Source organism: Ictalurus punctatus, chromosome 8, assembly GCF_001660625.3.
Source record: "Ictalurus punctatus breed USDA103 chromosome 8, Coco_2.0, whole genome shotgun sequence".
NCBI classification, from domain to species: Eukaryota; Metazoa; Chordata; class Actinopteri; order Siluriformes; family Ictaluridae; genus Ictalurus; species Ictalurus punctatus.
Window position 1 is genome coordinate 9,037,090 of NC_030423.2, and position 24,985 is coordinate 9,062,074.

Genomic DNA, 24,985 nt, shown 5'->3' on the forward strand with positions numbered 1-24,985 from the left:
CATTTGTGCGCTCATGGATACATAAGGGACACAGGGAAGAGTAGGAGGACACTGACATTACAGCTTTGTGGAATATTTTGTCTTAGGTAAGACGATTTTTTCTTGATTGTGTTGTGCAGTTAATGTTCACTGTAAGTACGCTTACTGTATGAAACGTAGCTTTGTTTTTGAAGTGCTTTGGGCAAATGTGCTGTGTAGCTAACTGAGGTGACAGCACATAAGCTGATAAAATGTGCAATCCATAAATATTTCCCTTTGTACTGAGAATGCTCACTGCTATTAAGTTCATTATGCTATTATGTCGCTGTACAAAATGTGATCAATTACATAGGCCTACCTATCATCATTTAATATCGTTGGCTATGTGAGATACTGGAAGCACTATTGCATGTCTGTAAGTTCGAGGACCGTGACCTTTCGCATGCCTCCTGACCTGCCGGATCACTACCCTCTTAATGTTCCAGCACCTGCAGATTTACAAATTAACCACTGGTAGACAGTATATGATGATGTAATATCTTTCACTAAATTTAGCATCCTGAATGTGCAGTACATAGATTTAGATTAGCCATATTACATTAGTAAACACACACACATGCATACACAACTACATGAGATCTAATTTTATTGATTATGTTAGATACATAATAAGAGTCCAAATTTATATTATCCAAAAGTAGGGGTGTAACACAACGCCATTATCCGTATCTGCATCGGGCTAGCGCTCTAAGTATTTGTATCTGGTCAGAAGTACAGCAGGTAAAGGAAAATGGTTTGCCAAGTGCTTGTATATCTAACAAAAATTGTCCAAGTGTAAGGATATTAGCCCGCGGTGGGTGGAGCAGAGACACACAGGAGGCTGTTGTTGCTTTCCGGAGGAATCGAGGCTCTTCTTGGCGGTCAGGCAGCGCCGCGCGTGCAGCTAGGGAGCGGAGGCTTCGTTCGGGTCCGAGTCTTCTGCAAGGGAGAAACAAACACACACACAATGTCGATTAGACAACACGCGTAGTGACACCAATGCTAAGAGCTCGCAGGAAGCCACGCGCACTTGTCATGTGAGCGGAATCTCTCGCGTCGAGCGGAAGAGCGGCCCTTTATACTCTCCCCTCATCCACTGGATGGTGGAATTCTCCCATGCGGTGCACTAGTCATCGGCCGGGGGTGTGTCCGTGGCCCCGCCCCACCGCCACATGCTTCCTGCTTGTCCACAACATTGCAGTGGGGTCGTCTCTTCAGCGCCAGCGTGGCAGTCCGGGAAGGAGCGATTTTAATTTCTTGTGTGCCGGCTATCGGTCCGTCGCGACAGTAACCCGCCCCCCCCCAGCTCCGAGCCTATTGCTGCCGCGTGTCGGGCTCACAGTGCGTCTCGTCGTGAGAGCCCATCTTCATTCCCATGGTGGACCCCCGCTCGGTGCTGGACCTGGAATGAGAAGTCTTTTAATGCCAGGAACCATCGGGTTACCCTGGTGTTAGTGTCTTTGGCCTTGGCCATTCACTGCAGTGGGGCGTGGTCTGTCACCAGGACGAAGTGCGGACCGGCCAGGTAATATCGGAGCTCCTCTATGACCCACTTTATCACCAGGGCCTCTTTTTCCACGGCTGCATATTTCTTCTCAGTGGGGAACAGCTTCTGTCTGATGTAGAGGACCGGGTGTTCCTCTCCGTCGAAAGTCTGGGAGAGAACTGCACCCAGCCCGGTTTCGGACGCGTCGGTGTGCATAATAAATGGAAGGGTGAAGTCTGGGTTGTGTAGTACTTGAGCGCTGGTGAGGGCGTCTTTCAGGGCTTCGAAGGCCCTCTCCACTTCAGCTGACCACTTCACCCGGTCCAGCTGGCCCTTTTTCGTGAGGTCTGAGAGGGGGGAGGCTACAGAGGAGAAGTTAGGCACGAATCGGCGATAGTACCCCGCCAACCCCAAAAAGGCACGTACCTGTTTCTTTGATGTGGGCTGGGGATAGGTTTTTACTGCCTCAATTTTCTTCATCTGGGGCTTTAGCAGGATCCGGCCGATACAATACCCGAGGTACTGTGCCTCCATTAGCCCCAAGTGGCACTTTTTGGGGTTGTCCGTCAGCCCAGCCTTCCGGAGCTCCTTCAGGACGTCCCCCAAGTGGAACAAGTGGTCCGACCATGTGGAGGAGTGGATAACCACATCGTCTAGGTAGGCCACTGCGAAGAGGTGATGTGGGAGCAGGACAATGTCCATTAAACTCTGGAACGTTGCAGGCGCTCCGTGGAGCCCAAAGGGGAGAACCCGGTACTGCCAGTGGCCGTTTGCTGTGCTGAATGTCGTCTTTGGCCTTGCCTCTGGGGCTAGGGCCACTTTCTAGTATCCCAGGGTGGATATGAACCAGGCTCTCCCCAGTCACTCCACCAGGTCGTCCACTCGGGGGAGGGGATATCTGTCAAATTCTCAGACCTGGTTCAGCTTCCGGAAGTCGTTGCATAGCCGCATACTTCCGTCGGGTTTTGGCACAACGACGATGGGGCTGGACCAGGGGCTGTTGGACTCCTCGATGATATTATCTCACAACATTCGGCTAACCTCCTCCTTGATAGCCTGGCGGCGGGCCTCCGGGACTCGATAGGGCCACTGTCGCACCACCACTCCCGGCTGGGTCTTGATTTCGTGGTGGACCAGTTGCGTCATCCCTGGGGAGGTAGAGAACACATCTGTAAATTGGCCCACCAACTTTGATAACTCCTGTTTTTGCCCGGGAGTGAGATCTTCACCCAGCTGGATCACTGTACCCTCATCCTGGCTTGTCTCCAAGGTCGCGAACGCCGACACTATTGGGGCTGGCTCTACCCACTTCTTCAACAGGTTTATGTGGTACGTTTGGGTGTCGGTTCGCTTACCGGGCTGTTGCAGGCGATAGTTCACAGGCCCCTTCCTCTCGAGGACGGTGTAGAGCCCTTGCCATCGGGCTAGGAACTTGCAGGAACTGTTCGGTACTAGCAGGAGCATCCGGTCGCCAGGTTGGAGCTCTCTGGGTTGCGCTGGCCGGTCGTACACTCGCTTCTGCTCCTCCTGGGCGGCTTTCATGTGCTCCTGGACGATCAGGGCCACTCGGTCAATCTTCTCCTGCAATTCCTGCACATATTCAATGACCAAGCGGAATGGGGAGGGCTGTTCCTCCCAGGCTTCCCAAGCCATGTCCAGCAGTCCTCGAGGTCGCCGTCCAAAGAGGAGTTCGAAGGGAGTGAAGTACATAGGCGAAAAGTACAGCGAAAAGTACATAGGGCAGGAGGAGGTCCCAGTTTCTTCCTTCCTCATTCACCACCCTCCGTAGGATTTTCTTTAAGGTTTGGTTGAACCTATCGATGAGCCCGTCGGTCTGGGGGTGGTAGACGGACACTTTCAGGTGCTTAACCTGCAACAGCTGACACAGATCAGACATTAGCTTGGATACAAAAGGCGTACCTTGGTCCTTTAAGATGTCTTTTGGTATCCCCAAGCAGCTGAAGAGGAGCATCAGCTCTTTCGCGATATTGCAGGAGGTGGCTTTGCGGAGGGGCACTGCCTCAGGGTATCAGGTGGCATAGTCCAGGATGACGAGTATGTACTCGTAACCCCGGGCAGACTTGGGGAGTGGCCCTATGAGGTCCATACCAACCCACTCGAAGGGGACGCCTATGACAGGCAGAGGAATAAGGGGAGCCGGCGGGGGCCTCCGTGGGGCGGTGCGCTGGCACTGGGGGCAATGTTGGCAGAAGCCTCGGACTTCTGTGTCCATTCCTGGCCAGACAAAATGATCCCTTAGCTTTTCCAGGGTGTTTCGTGGCCCCAGGTGGCCACCGAGCGGATGGGTGTGGGCCAGGTGCATCAGTGTCTGTATTTTGGTTTTGGGGACTACCAGGAAGTCCACGAGCTCCCCTCGGTGGTAGGCTCGTTGGTAGAGGAGGCCGCCCCGAACAAGGAAGTAGGAGGAGGGGAGCCTCTGGTCAGGGTCCTGGTCGACCCCCTCTATCTGTCGCACCTGGGCCCAGCAGTGTTTCAGGCGGTTGTCTTCCTTCTGCTCCCGCCCAAAATTTCCCTGCCGGTTCACCTGTTGGAACACAGACAACATGGGGTTAGCGTGTGTGTGCGGCTTACCTTCGGCTGTGGCGTCCCCCTCGTCTTCCGCCAAGTAGGCCTGCTGGGCTCGGGTCTCCTTTGGGTGCTGACGTGCCCTGCCGGGTTTTGGCGCTGGGCCGGTCTCTCCCGAGGAGCAAGGGCACCGGGAGGTCGGGGATAACGCCGACTAGGAGCGGCCAGGTGCCTGCTTTACCCTGGATCTGGACCTCGGTCGCTGGGACTTCCCTGGTATCCCCATGGACACAGGTCACGGTGATTGTCCCGTCCTAGCCAAGTTCTTTTGGCAGGACTGTCAGCCGGGTGAGGGTCACGGTACTCTCAGAGTCAAGCAAGGCGGTGACTGGGCTCCCTTCGACCCATACCGACAGGGTAGGGGCTCTTGGCGGCCTCAGCGTGTGGACCGCACACCCCGCCAACCAGGGTTTTTGGGCCTTCTTAGGTGGCCCCAGGTCCGGCTCCATTGGCATGGGTTCGTCTCTGGGCGTCCCATAGGCGGTTGGGCTTCGGAGGGCCCTCCCCCTCTCAGGGTAGCACTGGCGGTCGGGCCAGTGGGGCAGGAATACTCGGGGCGGACTACTGGACCGCCGTCCTTCCCGGCCGAGTTCCAGGATAGCCAAAGTGCACTCCAGGGTGGCTATGAATTCCTTAGGCATCCCTGATGCGCGCACTCCCACGACCTGTCTCTCGGTTGGTGGTAGGGCCCTCAAAAACGGTCCATGGCTACCTTTTTTGCACCTCGGTGGTGGTGTATCTGTTGGGCTGAAGCCACCTCTTGGTAATACGCAACAGGGTGTTCATCTGGCCGTGTGGTCTGGCCCCTGGCCGATAGTTCCACCAATGGAACTCTGCCACTGCCTGGTGGGGGGTTCACCCACACCATGCTAGGATCTCCTTCTTCATCTCTCCATAGTCAGCGGCTTCCTCCGGAGAGACGGCATAGTAGGCCATGCACGCCTCCCCGGAGAGCAGCGGGCCGAGGATGCGAGGCCACTTGTTGCGGTCCCAATCTTCGTGGCGAGCGATGCATTCAAAGGCCTCGATGTCGTCCTCTGGGTTTAGTGGGGGAAGCAGGTGGCGGACCTCACGGCCGGGATCAGGGAGAGGTGTGGCAGTGGTGGGAGTCGCTGCTTTCAGGGCCACTAATTCTTGGGTCATGGCCTGTACGCTGTGCGCGAGCTGCTGTGTCACTGTCTGTTGCTGGAGGCTTGCCTCTAGCAGGCCTTGCAACGTGGGGTCCATTTTTTTTCTTTGTTTTTTTTTTTTTAAATTTAATGAGTGGGTCTGTGCTCATGCCTGCATCCTCCACCAGTGTAAGGATATTAGCCCACGGTGGGTGGAGCACAGACACACAAGAGGCCGTTGTAACTGCGAAAGGAAAGTTTTCTTTATTTATGAGGTTCTGGGGGTGTGCGTGAGTGCGAGGGTGTACATGCGTGCTCTCGTGTGCTTGCATGTGGGCGTGGCACCGTGTGGTGTGGGATGAGTGGGCTGCAGGGCTTCCGGCATCGTGGCGATGCTTTCCGGAGGAATCGAGGCTCTTCTCAGCGGTCAGGCAGCGCCGTGTGAGCAGCTAGGGAGCAGAGGCTTCGTTCGGGTCCGAGTCTTCTGCAGTAGAGAAACAAACACACACAATGCCAATTAGACAACATGCATAGTGACACCAATGCTAAGAGCTCGCAGGAAGCCACGCACACTTGTCATGTGAGCGGAATCTCTCACGTTGATTGGAAGAGCGGCCCTTTATACTCTCCCCTTGTCCACTGGATGGTGGAATTCTCCCGTGCGGCGCACCAGTCATCGGATGGGGGTGTGTCGTGGCCCCGCCCCACCGCCACGTGCTTCCTGCTTGTCCACAACATTGCAGCGGGGCCGTCTCTTCAGCGCCAGCGCGGCAGTCGGGGAAGGAGCAATTTTAATTTCTTGTGCGCCAGCTATCGGCCCGTCGCGACACCAAGCATGAAGAATAAGGAGCTTGTACTCAGTAAATTTCTAGATAATTATATCCTGTCATGTCACAGCAAACCAGCGACTCCATTTCCCAGAATGCACCTCAAACTACGAACAAAGCCGACACAAACTACAACTCCCAAACCAACACACAGACATGTTCACCTACCGGAATACTAATCAGACACCTCTCTTTCCTATCACACACACACACACACCCCACTTTAAGAGACTGCCTGTTCACACAAGCTTTGTAAAGTATACACACAGTTACAATTGTCTCTGTCTATACCAAGCTGGTATCTGGCTCTGATAATCTGGTGTTGATTCTGTTTTGTCCTCGACTCTGATTATCTGCCTTTCCTGCTCTAGTCTGTTTGCCTGATCGCCTGACCTTTGCCTGTCTTTGTTTTTGATCTTTGTTCTGCACTTTGGATTGTTATATTCTCATTAAAGCTGCCATACCTGCATTTGCTTCCGTCTCAATCTCCATTACATGACAGAATACTTCGCCTCAACAAGGATGCCGCAGGTCCTCCAGACTTGTGGCAGACTGTCAGCACCCACAGGCAGCTTATGGGAGAACACCACCAACAGCTCGTCAAGCTGATGGTCCAAGTCAACCGACTTTCTCAGGCAGCTCCAGTTGTCACACAGACGCGCAACCCTCTCCCTCCGAGGCCAACGTTGGAGAAATATGCAGGTGACCCCGCCCCGTGCAAGGGCTTTCTCCTTCAGTGTTTGTTGTATTTCACCATCTAATAGATGTCCGAGACCCGGAAGATAATCCACTTCATGGAGTTGTTGACCGGCAGTGCTTTGACCTGGGCGATGGCGATATGGGAACAAGGCGGCGAGCCCATCTGTCCTTATGAACAGATCACAGATTTATTTCAGTGCGTCTTTGACCATTTGCTCAAAGGCAGAGAAACAATTGATCACCATCACACAAGGTGCACACCGAGTAGCAGAATATGCTCGGAAGTTTCGCACCATTGCAGTGACCAGTGGATGAAACAATCCTGTGCTGAAAGCTGCTTTTCACCATGGTTTAAACCCAGAAGTGCTGACGGAGTTAGCCTGCCGCAATTAACAACTAACCCTTGATTTTCTCATTGACCTGTCCCTCCGTCTTGACCGCCTGCTCCAAAGCCGTCGCTCATTATGATGCGAGGGAGTCCCAACTAACATCAGCACCATCACTGAACCCATGCAGCTGGGATGCACCTGGCTCACTGAAGAGGAAAGAGAGAGGCGGCGCCAAGAGTTCTGATGCTTCTACTGTGGGCAGAATGGCCATTTCATCTGGCAGTGTCCCCTCCGAGCCGAGAATGACACCAGGGAGAGCGGGAGCCACAAAATCTTCTTCCAAAGAGTGAGTCCATCCCAGCTTTCTTCTCAAGCCTTCGTTCTACCTGTCATTATAGAATATTTAAACATGGTTTCTGTTCTGACAGCGCTAATTGTCTCCGGTGCAGCGGGGAACTTCATTGATCAGGACACAGTCACCCAGCTCAACATCCCTTCCAATCACTACAACAACCACACAAGATCCAGGCTATTGACAGAGCACCCATCAGAGGAGGGACCATCTCACACTGCACAAAAACTCTCTTACTCCACATTGGCCCTCTGCACAAGGAAACCATAACCCTATACATCACCGTATCTGCTAGGCATCCCATCATCTCGGGTCTCCCATTGCGAGAACACACAACCCTCTCATTTCCTGGTCCAACAGGCAACTCACACACTGGTCTCCATACTGCCACGCCCACTGTCTCAAGACATTAGTCATTTCTCTGGCTGCCCTCTTTGTCCAGTGCCCTGACCATGAAGTTCCAGTCCAGATTCCATCAGAGTATCAGGATCTCCGGGAGGTGCCCTGTAAGGAGAAGGCCAGCAGGTTACCACCACATCCCATGCCAAAGCCATATCTCCCTGTTGTTCTCGCCTGGTTTCCCACTGAAGGCAAGCAAGGTGGAACCTGGCCAGTACCTGGATGGGAGACCTCCTGGGGAAATCTAAGGTTGCTGCTGGAAGGGATATTAGTGAGGTCAGCAGGAGGTGCTCACCCTGTGGTCTGTATGGGGCTTAATGCCTAAAAACAGCACTGTTGTTCAGATGAGACATTAAACCAAGGTCCTCTGTGGTCATTAAAAATCCCAGGACACTTATGGTAAAAGGGTAGGGGTATACCCCAGTGTCCTGGCCATATTCCCCCATGGGCCCTTCTCTATCATGGCCCCCTTATAATTTCCATCTCTGAATTGACTTCATCACTCTCTCCTTTCCAGTAATAGCTGGTGTGTGGTGACGAACTATGGCTGCTGTCGCATCATCCAGGTGGATGTTGCACACTAATGGTGGTTTACATACTATGTAAATTGCTTTGAGTGTCTAGAAAGGCACTATATAAATGTAACAATAACTGTAACATCAGCCATATGGCTGTGCCGTTGAGCTGCTTTCTGGGACAAGTCTACCTCTGTCAGTAACAGAACAATGAGTGATGGAGGATTATATTCAAGAGGCCCTACAGCAAGATTATATCAGACCTTCAATGTCCCCTGTTCTGCTGGTTTCTTTTTTGAGGAGAAAAAGGGTGGTGGCCTCTGACCATTACTGGGGCTTCAACCACTGTTTAGTAAAATACCAGTATCCACTGCCTCTGGTTCTGGCAGCACTTCAAAGTGCCTACAACTTAGTTTGAATCAGAGAGGGGGACGAGTGGAAAACGGCCTTCAGTACCACCTCGGGCCACTATGAGTATGTGGTCATGCTATATGGGTTCTCTAGCGTCCCCTTGGTGTTCCAGTGCCTCATAAATGATGTCTAAAGGGACATGTTGGGGAAATATGTCATCACCTATATCGACAACATCCTGGTTTATTCCAGTTCTCCTGAAGAGCACATCCACCATGTACGCCAAGTCTTGCAAAGACTCCTTCACTATCAGCTTTATGTTAAAGCAGAAAAGTGCGAATTCCATCAGCACACCATCTCAGTAATGGGTTGCATCATCAGCCCTGTGGGAGTCACTATGGACCAAAGCAAGGTAAAGGCAGTGGTGGACTGGCCCACACATCGAACCGTGAAGGATTTGCAGCGATTTCTGGGCTTTGCCAACTTCTAGTGGTGTTTTTATTAGAGGGTTCAGCTCTATAGCACATCCCTAGATGTCCTTGCTCTGAGGAAGACCCAAATGTCTGACCTGGAACCAAGCCACTGAAGTGGCCCTCACACAACTCAAATAAGCATTCACCACAGCTCCAATCTTCAACTACCCTGATCCCTCCAAGCCCTTCATCGTTCAGGTAGATGCCTCTGAAACAGGATTCTGAGCCATCCTCTCACAAAGGTTCAGAAGAAAACCCAATTGCGTTCATTTCAAAGAACAGCAGAGCGAAACTATGATTTGGACAAAAGAGAACTTTTAGCAATCAAATTAGCCCTGTAGGAATGGTGGCATCGGCTGGAGGGAGCTACTCATCCATTCATCATTTTCGCAGACCACAAGAACCTCGAATATCTACATACAGCTAAATGTCCAACCCCATGACAAACCCACTGGTCCTATTCTTCTCCCGATTCCAATTCACACTGTCTTATTGACCTGGGTCCAAGTACACCAAGGCTGATGACCTCTCCTGTCTTCACAACACAGAAACCCAAGAGAACAAGGAATAATTTATTCTGCCCCTTCATATGTCATAAGCTCCATAGAGTTGGAATTGGATCAAACCCTGGCATGCATACCTTGATCACAAATCCCACCTTCATGTCCTTCAAGTAAGCTGTTTGTTCCTGAGCGATACAGGCTGGAGCTCATCTGCTCATAGCTGCTGTAGCTACAGTTCATCCAGGCATCCAACGCACCTACCATCTGTTGCAGGAGAAGTGCTGGTGGCCAAACCTGTTCAGAGACATAATTAATGCAGTGTCTTCATGCTCAACATGTGCCCAGTCAAAGGTACCTCAAACACTACCAGCTGGCAAACTCAACCCTCTACCCATAACTGAATGCCTCTGGTCACACATTGCCATCAACTTCCTCAGAGACCTACTGGAATCTTAAGGCAATATGACTCTCTTGGTGGTCAGTGACTGATTCTCCAATTCGCTGCGTCTGATTCCACTTCCCACCATTCCCTCAGATTTCACTACAGCCGAACTGCTCTTCCAACATGTATTCAGATACTTTGGGATTCCAGAGGAGATAATCAGTGACAGGGATCCTCAGTTCACGTCCAGGGTATGGTCCAGCTTCATGGAGAAATTGGGGATAACAGTCAGTCTCACTTCAGGCTACCACCCACAGGTTAATGGTCAAGTGGAACAAGCCAACCAGGAAGTAAGGTGTTTTCTCCAATCATTCTGTGCAGCTAAGCCTGAGGATTGGTCTAGATTCATACCTTGGGCCGAACACACCCAGTACTCTTTGCGTCACTTAGCAACTCATCTCACCCCGTTCCAATGTGTGTTAGGCTATCAGCTGCCCCTGTTCCCTAGAAACACCAACCCCACGGACTCTCCGATTGTTGACCAGTGGTTTCAACAAAGTGAACAAATATGGGAAGGTACCCATCAGCATCTAGAACGAGCCACCCATACCTACAAGCAGAAGGCCGATCGATGTTGTAGTGAGCATCCACAATACTAACCATGGGAAAGAGTTTGGCTCACTACCAGAGACTTACATCAACCTCACACATGCAAGAAACTCAGCTCCAGGTACATTGGCCCATTCAAAATAATCAGATAAATAATAAAACAGATAAACTAAGTCACTTACAAACAGGATTTACCACATCGCAGTCCCATAGCCCTATCATTTCATGTCTCTCATCTCAAACCAGTTATCCCTGGTCCACTAGCCACCGATATTCCACCCAATAGCCCTCCTGCTCCATTGGACATTGAAGGCCAACCAGCCTATCTGGTAAAGAACATTCTGAATTAGGGACATGGCCCGGAGGAACAATGTTGGGCCCCAGCACATAACATTCTTTAGCCCAATCTATGCAGAGAGTTTCATCCCCACCATCCAGAATGTCCAGGTCCAAGATCCAAACTTGAAACTGGGCCAAAAACCTCCTCACTCAGATGGTCTTGGTCCATTTGTTTTGGTCCACACCTGAGTGTGATAGCAGTTCTGAAACAATACTGAAAAGCAAAACACATGAGGGTTTGATTCATCCGTCCATCCATCCATCTTCTATACCACTTAATTCTTTTCAGGGTCATGGGGAAACCTGGAGCCTATCCCAGGGAGCATCGGGCACGAGGCGGGGTACACCCTGGACAGGGTGCCAATCCATCACAGGGCAAAATCACATACACATTCACACACTACGGACTTTTTGGACATGCCAATCAGCCTACCATGCATGTCTTTGGACTGGGGAGGAAACCAGAGTACCCGGAGGAAACCCCCGCAGCACAGGGTGAACATGCAAACTCCACACACACAGGGCTACGGTGGGAATCACACCCCCAACCCTGGAGGTGTGAGGCAAACGTGCTAACCACTAAGCCATCGTGCGCCGGGTTTGATTCAAACAGACTGAAAAGTACATATGAGAAAGCAACCTAGGGATGAAAATCTATAACTGTAAAGGCTATAAATGTATCACACAGCACTGCATGTTCATTTTAATGAACATGGTCTTTGTTTGTCCATCAAGCTTCATATCTGATTTCTTACTCACTTCCACATGAATTAAAAACCTTCCACTCACATGATGCATACCTCTAGTCTCAAGATGCCCTGTGAACTTTTCTGGCATCCTGTTCGTATGTGTAGTTGTCTCCGTTTGGTAAAAAATATCTGTTCATTGCAAATGATGCATTCGTGTTTGGTTATCCAATACACTTGATTTTTTTAAATACTGGTTTATTATTGATGTGGTTTTACCACCAGAACATAAATATCATGTAACTCTAATAAGCTTCAAGGCGTCATAGGTGTGAATTAAATATAGAGATAGAAAATGTTAGGGGAAAGTCTGTGAAGGATTTTTTTTGTCATCCATATCCAGTCTGGGTTGTAAAAGTTTAAAAGATAATAAGTCCAATGTTCTCTCCTAACCAAGATTTGCTTTTGTTTTCAAGATTAAACTACAGATCAAGTCACCTTTAGGAGAAAATCAACGTGAGCTATATGAACGAAATCCTTCATGGACATTCATATACATTTCCATGTATGGCATTTGACAGATATCCTTTTGCAGTGCCATACAGTTGTGCTTTGTTGTCTGCTTGGAAAATAATTATTTGCATACAGCTACAGTAGCTAGAGTCCGGTGATACCAAATAGACACTAATGACTTCAGTTATTTGGTTTTATTTGCTAATAATATGAGGACAGAATATTATTGTAATGGCATAATCCATGTATGGGAAACCTTTATGATTACCATTAGAATTTAAAAACTAGGCAACAAACTTTTCACAAATTGATTTTTTACTTTAATCATAGTTCAGCACTGTAACCAGTGCCATTGTTATTTCCTTGTTATTTTCAGGTATCACCACAGTTCTCACCATGACCACTCTGAGCATCAGCGCCCGTCATTCTCTGCCTAAGGTCTCCTATGCTACAGCCATGGACTGGTTTATTGCCGTGTGTTTCGCCTTCGTTTTTTCGGCCCTCATCGAGTTTGCTGCTGTGAACTATTTCACCAACGTGCAAGCGGAACGAGCGAAGAAGAAAGCAGCCAAAAATGCTGTCACTGCAGCTGCCAACAGCTCCATACCATCAGGCAAGGGCAAGGACACTAAGGAGATTCTACAGGTGAGTATAGTAACCCTGTACCTCAAATCAGTATTTGGCTAGATAGTGAAAATTGTTGTTTCATTTGTCATTAACAATGTTATCTTGTTGAGTAAAATTTCAGTAAAACCTCACACTGTAATAAGACGGATCAAGGGGTTAAAGGTCAGTTAGGTTGTTCTAAGACTGTGGATAGATTTATTTATATATACAGTACTGTGCAAAAGAAATGCTGTAAAGCAAATGTTTTTTAAAAAACAACGAAATGATACAACCCCAATTCCAAAAAAGTTGGGACTGGTATGGTAAATAGTAATAAAAATAAAGATGAGTGATTTGTACTTTGTACTTTGACTTGTATTTAAACAAAAAATGTATGAAGACAAGGTATTTGATGTTTTACCTAATCAACGACATAGGTTTTGTTTTTTTGTTTTTTTTTTAATATAAACGTTTATTTTGATGCATACAACACGTTCCAAAAAAGTTGGGATGGGCAGGACTAATAGCGATTTGACAAGTTGAAAATAAGATGATGTGAAGTGAAACAGGTGAGGTAATCCTCTAATCATGGTATATAAAAAGCCTCCAAAAAAGGCCTAGTCCTTCAAGAGCAAGGATGGGTCGAGGCTCACCAATCTGCCAACAGATGTGTTAGTGAATGATCCAACACTTTGAGAATCACATTCCCCAAAGACAAATTGGTAGGATTTTGGGCATTTCCCCTTCTACAGTGCAAAATATAATTAAAAAATTCAAGGAATCGGTCAAATTTCACTGTGTAAAGGGCAAGGCTGAAAACTACTTCTGAATTCATGTGATTTCTGAGCCCTCAGACATCACTGTCTTAAAAACCGTCATGAGTCTGTAATGGATATCCTGACATGGGCTCACGAGTACTTTGGAAAACCACAGATACATAAACACATCAACACTGTCCAAAGGCGCCACCTACTTCTCTGGGCTTGGTTTCATCTGAGATGGACAGTAGTACAGTGGAATCGTGTTTTGTGGTCCGACGAGTTGTTTCATATAGTTCTTGGACAAAACAGCCATTGTGTTTTCTGGGCCAAAGAGGAAAAGTACCATCCAAGCTGTTATCAGTGTCCAGTCCAAAAGCCAGCATCTGTCATGGTATGGGAGTGTGTCAGTGCCCATGGCATGGGTAACTTGGACACCCTTAATGCAGAAAGATATGTACACATTTTGGAGCAACATATGCTGCAATCCAGTGCAGGACAACTACAAACCACATTCTGCCCGGAATACAAACGCATGGTTACATAAGCAGAGAGTGCGGGTGCTAGCATGGCCTGCTGCAGTTTTGACCTGTCTCCAATTGAGAATGTGTTGTGCATTATGAAGTGCAAAATAAGGCAACGAAGGCACCATACAGTTGCACAGCTGAAGAAATGCATAATGTATGAATGGGGGAAAAATCTGCTTGCTAAACTTAACCAAATGATGTCTTCACTCAGCGTCCAATCACTTAATAAGTGTTATTAAAAGAAAAGGTGATGTTACACAGTTGTAAACAGTTGACTGTCCCAACTTTTTTGGCATGTGTTGCAGTCATAAGATTTTTCAAAAATAAATTGAATTCACAAAGTAAAACATCAAATAATGTGTTTATAATGTGCTTTCAATATAGTACAGGGTGACTTGAATTTTCAAATGACTCTTTTTGTTTGTTTGTTTTTTGCATTTCTCATACTGTCCCAACTTTTTTGGAATTGGGGTTGCATGTTTCAACATTTTTTTTCAAATCTCACATAAAGACTAAACAGTAATAAAATAAACAAAGTCAAAGTCAAAATTTGGTCTGACAATCCTTTTCTTTTTAAAATAGTAATCCCAGTATAATTTGCATGGTTTTATAAGGAAAATGACTTGTAAGTTTTACCAAGTTTTACATCTTGGAGAATCTGCCATAGTTTTGCTGGAAACTTTTACTGTCACACTGGCTTCTGTTTTTGCAGGTAATTCCTAGCAGTCTTCATTGTTTTTTTTTTTTGTTTGTTTGTTTGTTTGTTTTTTTTGTTTTGTTTTGTTTTTTTTGGGGGGGGGGTCTGAAAAGTGGGTTTTTTATGTAATATGCTGCTTTCTTTACAGACCTACAAACATTTTTTGTAACACAAAATCATTTTGTTGGAAAAATAATGTTTGGAAATATAAAATGAAATATAAAAAAACTAATTGCCCCCTTAAACTTAAAATCTGGTCGTGCCACCTTTAGTGCCAATTGCAACCAAATGCATTCGATAACTGCAGATCACTCTTTCACATATTTCTAGGACTAGGACTGACTCCTATGCTTTGGATCATTCTCTTGCTGCATAATCCAGTTGCGCTTGAGTTTCAACTTACGGACTAAAGACCAGACATTTTCCTTTAGGATTTTCTGTTAGAGAGCAAAATTCATGTTTCCCTTATTTACTTCAAGTTGCCCAGACCCTGAAGTAGCAAAGCATCCCTACACAATCACACTTCAACCACCATGCTTGACCATAGGCATCATGTTCTTTTTGTGGAATTCGGTGTTTATTTTACATCAGATGTAACGGGACTCATGTCTTCCTAAAAGTTCCACTTTCAACTCATCAATCCATAGAACTTCTGGGAAAGTTCACTACTGTGCCGAATTTTTCCATTTGGAGATAATGGCTCTGACTTTCTCACCTTTGGAGTAACAGAGCCTTTAAAATAGCTTTGTAACCCTTCCCAGACTGATGTATTTCAATCACCTTCTTCCTCATCATTTCTGGAATTTCTTTCAACTTTGGCATAGTGTGTTACTGGGTAAGACCTTTTAACCAACTTCATGCTGTTGAAAAAGTTATATTTAAGTGTTGATTTGATTGAACAGGGTTTGCAGTAATCAGGCCTGGTTGCATCTAATCCAGCTGAACCCCATTATGAAGGCAGTTCTGTAGATTTGGGGAGTTAGTAACTATGTGGACAAATGCATTTTCACACAGGCCCAGTTGGTATTGGATAACTTTTTTGCTTCAATAAATAACACTGTCATTTAAAAACTATGTTTTGTGATTACTCAGGTTGCCTTTGTTCTATCTTAGATTTTGTTTTAATTTCTGAAACAATTTAGTATGCACAAAAACAGAAGAATTCAGGTAAATACTTTTTCACAGCATTGTACATACACACACACACACACACACACACACACACACACACACACACACACACACATATATAATATATAAAAATAAAGCAAGAGAAAGCATGGACTTTTTCCTCCAAATATTTCTTATTTGAAGAATATCTCAATGTTAATGTGTTAATGCTTTATCGCATTGGTCAGATCAGAGGCTTATAAAATGGCACTTCATAAAGTGCAACAATCCTGCCATCCTAACAGCAGACAAAATAGCAGCAACCATGTGTTATACCTGCCGCATATCACACGTAATCCTGTGTCAGAGGTTACAGACATTATCCCTCAAAAAAAGGAAAAATATGTTCACTGTCAATGACAATAAACAGAGTATTTTTCATATATAGTCATATGATGTGATTTAAGATTTAAGAATGTTCACAGCTTCAAGCTTCTGTCGACCTCATAGTCCATTAACGGTTGTAAAATCACAAATAAAAACACACCAGTTGAAGACACACTGATCGCTGATTAAATGTAAGAAGTCCTGGTTTGAGTGCATACAGTGGATTTTGACTAAGCTGCCTTAAAGCCACGTATGTGGTTCCATCTAAACCCATCAGAGCTAGTCCTAATAAGGAATGATTGCAGACTGATGGTAGTTTAGTGTAACACCATACGGATAACAGATTAATGGGGTTGCCTTGGCAACGGGGACAAGGCACATCTGTAAAGACTTTTACCAAGCTACAGAAAGAAGAGGGGAAACGAATACTATTTTTCTAGACAGGAATAGATATATGGGTTTTTATAACTGAGTATAAGTTTGCTAGATCTTTTCTCTCTCTCTTTACATTTCTCCTTTAATTAATTAATTTTCATTCTGGAAAAAAAAGAAAAAACAGACACAGGAAACAATGTTTCTTTTCTAGAAGTTTCAGCAGTGATTTAGTACTAGTTATAGGAGATTATAAAGTCATACTCCACACACATATTCTACCCTCAGAGGAATAAAGGATTTATTAAAGGCTGTAAATTCCAACCGTAGACATTTATGGTGTACGAATTCAAAGGTCAGGGCGCATTACTGCTCTAAACATCAACACTGCATCTTTCACACTGTGACACCCCAAGGGTGTCCTCCAGTTTTGAGACCATATCAATCGAGGACATGTGTTTTCAGTGCTTCGCTAACCCACATACAGTACAAACTTGCAGTGCCTACCAGAATTATTGTCACCCTTCATAGAAATGAGAAGACATCAGTGTATGAAATAAATAAAAACATTTCCACTTCATCAGTTGGAGAAATTCTTACTTCTAACAAAACATTATTTGCAATAGAAATATTTTTATAACAGTATTGTTTCTTTAAAAATATATGTGCCAAAAATCTATCTGTCTATCTACCTATCGATCTATCTATCTATCTATACAAACATACTGTCATTTTGTTTGTATAGATAGATACAATTTTGTTTGTTTGCCACTATACCTTTGGGCTATACATATGAGGTTGCAAAAAGAACAGCCAAAAGAGCAGAATTTAGAATTTAGCACAGTCCAGATTTGTTTTGTTTTTTTGCAGCTGTCAAGTTTCAAAATCAACTGTTAAATGCAAGGTTCATAACAATAAGCTGTTTGGATGTGTTGCCTGAAAGAAGCCCCTCCTTAGAGCATCTCACAAAATGCAGTGCCTCAGTTTCATCAAGCATCATTAAAACTGCAATTGGCATAATGTGGTGTGGTCAGGTGAGAATAAAATGAAACTTTGTGTACATGCAAAGCATCAGCATGTTTGGCAACAAAAGAAAACTAGATATAAGGATAGCCTAGGGATCACCATGGGATTACTTTACTGTAGATGGTAGCACACAGACACCTTAAAGATGGCTGTAGAAGTTTTTCCTTGGATACCCTAAAGAGAGCGATTGCTAATAGCAGTTTACACTCAGGTCTGAAGAGTTGATAACTTCAATTTGATATAAGAGGCGAAGTTAAAATGCTAAAGATGCTCATACTCTACTCAAGGTTTCTTCCTCTTGTCGCCTCAGTGAGTTTTTCCTTGCCATCATTTCCTCTGGCTTGCTCATTAGGGATAATCTGCTTTGTAACATTATCCATTTTTAAAAGCACTATGTAAATAAAATTGAAACTGAATTAGAATTGAATAAGGAAAACGAGCTGATACCATTGTAAATGATAGGGGTGGGTCATTGATGATGGGATAATTGTGTGGTTGGTGGCTCAGTGCTTTTGTGAATATTTATAGCATTATGGATTCTGCTAAGTACAGGTACCCTGATTTTTCATCCCAAAGCTGGTTAAACAAACCAATAGTTAAAAACTGTTTTTCTTCTTATTATTATTATTATTATTTTAAATGTTTTAAAATAAACAAAAAATCTGTGTTTTTGCAATGGTCATCTCAGTCTCTGGATTTGAACTCCACTGAAAACCTGTGCTCTGAAGTTGAAGAGGGGCACTCATGCACAATCCTGAGACTATAACGGAGCTCAAAATATTCTAATAGACCAAAATTGTTAGACATTACAGGAAGAAAATTCAGAGCTGTTATTCTGTCCTGGGTTGGTGTCACAAAATATTAATTAAATTTTAATTTTACATTTTAATATAAAAGTACAGTGTTTTGTAGAATAAATTGCACTGTTTAAAAAAATCTTTTAAGTAAAACAATACAATGTTTCCCTGCATGATTCATCTCAAAATACCAATTATTGCAACTTATTACATATTAATTTTTGCTCATTTCCCTGAAGGGCACCATTAATTCTGGACTGTACATACATATTCACAGTGCAGTGTGGAGTTCTGCATTTCTCTCCCTATCCCTTTGTATGGTGATGTAAGCCGTGTGGTTAGTACAGTTCCACACGCCTCCACGTTCCTCCCACTGACAGTAGAATAACACATGCAAAAGCTTCCCACTGATGCATATGCATGAAAACAGGCCTATACACATCTCCTACAGGAGTTGACGCCTGAATGGACATGCATCGTTGACTGTAGAGTCATTTGCATTTGAATAAAAGTCTTTTCTCTTTTTGTCTTGCTTAATGCCTTTTCATTTCTTATGACAGCACACCAAGTATTTAGCTTTACTTCAAATATTGTAAATAAAGAATAACTAGCTATATCTTAAATAATGTGCATAAATAATTAAAGTACAAACTACCATTCAGGTGTGAGGTTAGACATTAAATGTGAGATTATGTCATACAATAGGTCATACAAATGTATAGGGCGGCATGGCGGTGCAGTGGGTAGCATTGCTGTTTCACAGCTCCAGGGTTTCCCGTTAGATTCCTTAGCATGAATTCCTGTCTTTCATATGCACTCTTCAAGTACACAAGGTTTCCTCTGGGTTGTCTGGTTTCCTCCCATCTCCCAGAAACATGGCCAGGATAACTCACCCCTAGGTGTGCAGGAGTGAGTGAATGTGTGTATATATGGTGCCCTGTCATGACCTGGTATCCAGGGTGTATTCCCACTTCACTCCATGTGTTCCTGGAATAGGCTCTGGATCCACAGTGGCCTTGACCAGGAAATGTGGTCATTGATGAGATTTAGCCATCCACTTTCCATACTGCTTATCATATACAGGGTCATAGGGGAGCCTAGAGCCTATACTAGGGAACTCAGGGCACAAAGCAGGTGACACCCTGGATGGGGTGCCAACCCATCGCAGAGCACAATTGCACACACATTCACACACCCATTTACGCACATCAGACAATTTGGAAATGCCAGTCTGTGTACAATGTACCCCTAAAGCACAGGGAGAACATGCGGGGTGGGAGGGCGAATGTGGGATTCGAACCCCCAACCCCGGTGGTGTGATGCAAACTTGATTTTTTGAAGATGTTCATAAATCTCTCATTTTCAAAGAAAGTTAAATAAATAATATTACGCTACAAAAAAATACAAAACTATAAATGAGTGATGAAATACTGCTGTTTATCATAAATTAATAATGTTAATGAGACTTTTGGGGAAGATAAAAAATGGAAGAAAGGAATAGTTAAAAAGTGTCTTGGTTGTTATCAGCTAAACACCATGTCTTTTTATTTCTCCCACAGCAAAACTCAGACACTAATGGCAACCTACGCAAACGTGTAAACTCCACGACTCAGTCTCAGCCCGACCCTAAGGGCAGCCAAAGAAATGAATCCTGCAGCAGGAGCTCTATGGCTGTTTCCAAAGAGCTCCAGACAAGCCAATTATCCTCCAGCTCAAGCGCAACAGACAGCCCCTCAGGCCAAACACGACCCCATCCCAAATCCTTCACCCAATCCAAAGCACTCATTCCAGCTTCAGCTTCCAAAACCACTCCCCCTGCTCCGCCTTCAGTGCCAACAGTCCCTGAGCTCTCGTCAGCCAACACACCCACCAGCTCTGGTTCTCTTCACCATCTTCTAGTCCCAAAGTTGGAGAATATGCAGAAAACAGAAACCAAGGCCACATCCAGTGCTCAGCCTGCAGCTTCTATGGGCGGGGCAAGCAAGATTGATAAGTATGCACGCATCCTTTTCCCAGTCTCCTTTGGGGCATTTAACATGGTGTACTGGGTGGTATACTTATCCAAAGACACAATGGAAGCAAAAGGAGCCTAATCACAGAATTTTCTGATTTTGTCACATTTCTTGAAGCCAAACTGCAGATAAAGGGCACAATATCCCTCCAAGGATTGCGTCAAGCAAATTCAACACAATCTCTTGAATCTTCTATCAATGAATGGACAAAAAAAATAGCCTGGACAAGCACCTCAGATGATCATCTGGGTAACATAATACCAAAATCTTTTAGAGGTTGTCAATGAGTCTTTTCACTGAATGAGCATGTGGATATTTAAATACAGTCTTAGATTTACTGGCCCTTTGTAAAACTGGTCATAAAATGGCAGACACATTTTTATCGAACACGTAGGTGTAGGGATATTGCCACTGAAAATGAAAAGATAAAAGGAAAACCATTACAATTTCATCTATTTTTCTATTAGTATGTGTGTGTTTTCTGGCAAATCTCCTTCGAAACCACAATTTGTTTTCATGTTGAGACACATTTGTATGTGTTAACAGTTAACAGGCTGTCTGATGGATGTTGTCAGCAGTGAGGAATTTACTCATGAGGAACTTGCTTTGTGTGGGCAGATATCCGAACATCAATAGCCAATCTGTATGCATGTCTTTTATTTCTCTCAGAGAACTCACTAGCTAGTTTATAATTTATTTTCTTTCTACTTTAAGTATTGTGCTTTTTAATTTTTGCATTGAATGTTGCACAGGCATTTTACATCTCCACAAATTAAATGGCCACCTGGCACCAGTTTGCACCACAATATTTTTGTTAGCTTTTACAAATCCCTTACTATATAATGTTTTTATTTTCTTCCATGAAATAGTGGTTCGCTGGAAGTGTGTAACATTGATGAATGATGAATGACAGCATGGATAGATATACAGATCCCATATCGCATATGAGTAGGAAGCATTGACATGTGCTGCGAGTGTCCATACTAACAATATGTATTATGTATGACATTAATATTATGTTTAAATAATTATCCATTTTCTAAACATGTGCGATGCAAATTTACTGCATTATAAGAATATAATCTTCATTAACCATAAGATGCTAGGCCTTATTGACATTTTGGTGACTAACATTCCCATTATTTTGGATATGTAGGAACATTATATGGCTTTTCTGGAACCATTATTTGTTACAGCCTCCAGTTACTTGGTCATTAACTCTCAAACCCATGACTGGTTTTCCAGCCTATTACCAGCACCAGCCTTGAGTCAGCAGGCCTATACTTCATCACATCCTTTAATCATACCCATATTGATCATCCGGCCATTACCAAAACAGCCCAACATCCTTCATTCAGCTAATTTAATCTAAAATGAGAATGCATTTTGCATTCCTAACCCCAAGCCAGTAACAATGAATCATTTTATTATGAAGATTTTTCCTCCATTACTAAGAGAAAGGGGAAAAAAATAAGAGGTTCTCTTTGTGGTTTTGTTTTTATGCTTCTGTTCCTGTTTTTTTTTTTCCTTCTATGCTCTATTTCAGTTCCTGGCCTAGAGGCTAAGCATAAAACAGGGCATTTAGTAGTGGAGGGTCCCTGGGGGGATGGCACGCTGTTCCAGACACTTACCTCTACTACACTTATAAAAGGCACCAGAGGGCTTATTACATTTCATACCCTTTCCGTTTCTTTTCAGTTTGACATTTCTCACCACACTCTTCCTCTCACTTACTTTCATTTTCTGTGTGGATGTGTAAATAGAGGACATTCTCTGTGTAGTTTGTGGACAAAGCTATCAGCAGATTGATGGAGCATTCCAAAAGTCTGCTATTTCTGCCTTCTCCGGAAGTGCACTTGAGTGTGAAATTGACTTTGTGCCCTTGCTTTCACCCCTCCTAAAAATATTCTCTCTCTTTTTCCTCAAACACACACTCATTCACACAATCACTCATTCACAGACAGACATTAAATTCTCGTTAACCTGCCAGCCTCTGGTGTACTTCCTATTTTTGTTTTTTCTGTCTAAACAACTGATGCTAATATGGATCACAGTGGAGTCACAATGCAATTGAAAGATTTTTAATATGACTATTCAGCCATTATTTTAGTCTCTCCTTTGTAGACTGGAACAGTTTGTGGTAAAGGCCTGGGTCTATGTACTTAACAGACTGCAAGGGCTATTTTCTCACAATTCTTTCACCTACAATGTAGTGCTTAAGTTGATTCATTAGGCTGTAATTGGCTTGTTTAAACTCAGTGCAGCTTAATATAATTTCTGTTTTCAAAGTATTTTAGCTACAATTGCCCACAGATTATTTCATCTATGATGTCACAGTTTTGTGTTAACATGATAAATTGATCAGCTTTAGATAAGTTCTGTTTTTCCTAAAAAAAAAAAAATTCTTGCTTCTTTACAATGTTGTCTCTCTTTATGCCACTTTTTTAAAAATCAGAAATGGTATTGCCCTGTAAATTCTACCCAGAATGCTCTCTGCATGCTCTCAGACAGATGGGGGACATCTTCTCTTATAGTTCTACCACTGCCACTCGAATAGCAGAGGACATATAAGAATCTTCCTTGGTAAAACTGTACTCAGTGTACCCTGCAGAGTGTAGTGTGCAAATACTGTAGTCTCTCCTTGGATTGCACAAAAAGAGGGGGAAGAGAATAACCAAACCGAGGACTGAACATGGATTATCCTTTTTCATAAAGACTCTCTTTTGTGAGGGCATGCTACAACCAGAGGAGTAATCAATGCTTCCTATACATAATATCAATAATAAAATGTCTTTGTAAAAAGAAAAAAAGGATCATATACACCTTGTGTTTTGGAGTCAAAAATGATCATTTAATATTGCCCTATGCAAGGTAATTTACCTTAGAACTGTTGTAAAGAGCAGCCACCTCACCGTGTTTCTAAAGATGGGGTCATCATGAAAGTTAAAATAAAGAGTGCAAATATAACAATAAATCTGCACATCAGTCATGTATGTATGGTCTCTTCTACATATGTTTTCATTTCAATAACATGTTCTTGTGGAAATTATCACTGAGGGAAAGGAAAAAGTGACACATTTGGCTTGCTCGTTATGGATTATAAATGCCCAAAGCTTTAAGGAACATATAAAATATCAAAATGCATTATTACAAGAAGCCTCGAGGCTCTTGTCTTCTGCTGAGGTTTTTTGATTCAAAAACATCTAAGTACACAACATCAACATAAATATTTCATTATTCACACAATATCCCTTGCAGCCATAACAATGGTACATTTGAATGTAGAAAATGGAGCGTGTTACAAATACAAGTTCATCTTTCCTCAGTAAATCAAAAATATGCAGACTAATGATGTCCGGTTTACGGCCTTGTTTCCTTGTGTGTGGTAATAAGTGTCTCTCACTTCCTGAAATACAATTCTGCTGAATGTAGACATCATTACAGAACTGTTGACACTTATAGGTAACAGCAGCCCATTTGTCATACACCATGAAGCTTTGTTATTTTTTAACCTTCAATAAAAGTCCAACTTAAAAGCAGGAGAAAAGCCACGGCTGAAAGTGAATAGGCAGCTCAAGAAAAGTAATTTCAGCCCAGCCGTTAAGGTAAGTAATTCAAGATTCTGTGCTTTAAAAATGAGGTGTCTGGATGTATGACAGGAGAAGGGCACTGTGCTCTTTGTCATTCCTGTTTCTTTTTTTATTTTTTGCCTGTGTCAAAACTCTACCTTCTCAACTGCTTTGAGAAAAAAAAAATTGAGATGCCTTGAGACGTTCTGTAGAAAATGGTTTAAATACTTATACTTATTTAAATATATCAGTTTTAAATACTGTAAATCAACTTTCATAACTGAAGTAATATTGGTACTTGTTCAATATTCAGCATGAAATAGGTTCAGGGAGTTCAGGGTGTTATTTTGGCTCGTTGCTGTTTGAGATGGTAAAGCCATGTGACTGTGTTACACTCAGAGTGTGTGTGCGGCTCATCTGTGTTTTAGAGCGGTTTGATTTACAGTAACTGCCGCTCCACACCAACTTCATCTCTTTCTGTGCTGTGAGTTTGAGTCACTTATAACCTGCATTTAGACACAACACGCGCCAGATTCACTTTGGTTTTACATTAGAGTAATCTCAAACATTTTTGTGGGCAGAGGTTTACAGCATTTCACCTGATTGGTAATTAGAAGTGAATTTAAAAAAAAAAAACTGTTGCCTATTAAAGGAGGTCTTTCTGCGGATTTCCGCTAAAATAAAAGCCACAAAGTCTAACACATAAAGGTGAATTAAGTCAGAAATATATTACTGTTGTTATATTACTATTTGTACCACAAATAAAAATGTATTAATTATTACTATTATTATTATTATTATTAAGTGTGTGTATATATATATATATATATATATATATATATATATATATATATATATATATATATATATATATATATTTATAACATTTATAACACTACTTGTTACATTACCTTGGCATTAAATTACCAAAAAAATCATCGTAAACAC

The 24,985-nt window shown here is 43.7% G+C and overlaps 1 protein-coding gene across 1 annotated transcript in view; it reads left to right on the forward strand.

The window, feature by feature from the left end:
* gabra4 (gamma-aminobutyric acid type A receptor subunit alpha4) overlaps positions 1-23,421 on the forward strand; it is a 43,932-nt gene extending 20,511 nt beyond the window's left edge. Inside the window, exons 8-9 of the mRNA XM_017473678.3 lie at positions 12,553-12,821; positions 20,016-23,421. Of these exons, the coding sequence (XP_017329167.1) occupies positions 12,553-12,821; positions 20,016-20,549 (803 nt within the window). The 3' untranslated portion in view covers positions 20,550-23,421. The remainder of the gene's footprint in view (positions 1-12,552; positions 12,822-20,015) is intronic.
* Positions 23,422-24,985: the final 1,564 nt, after the last annotated feature.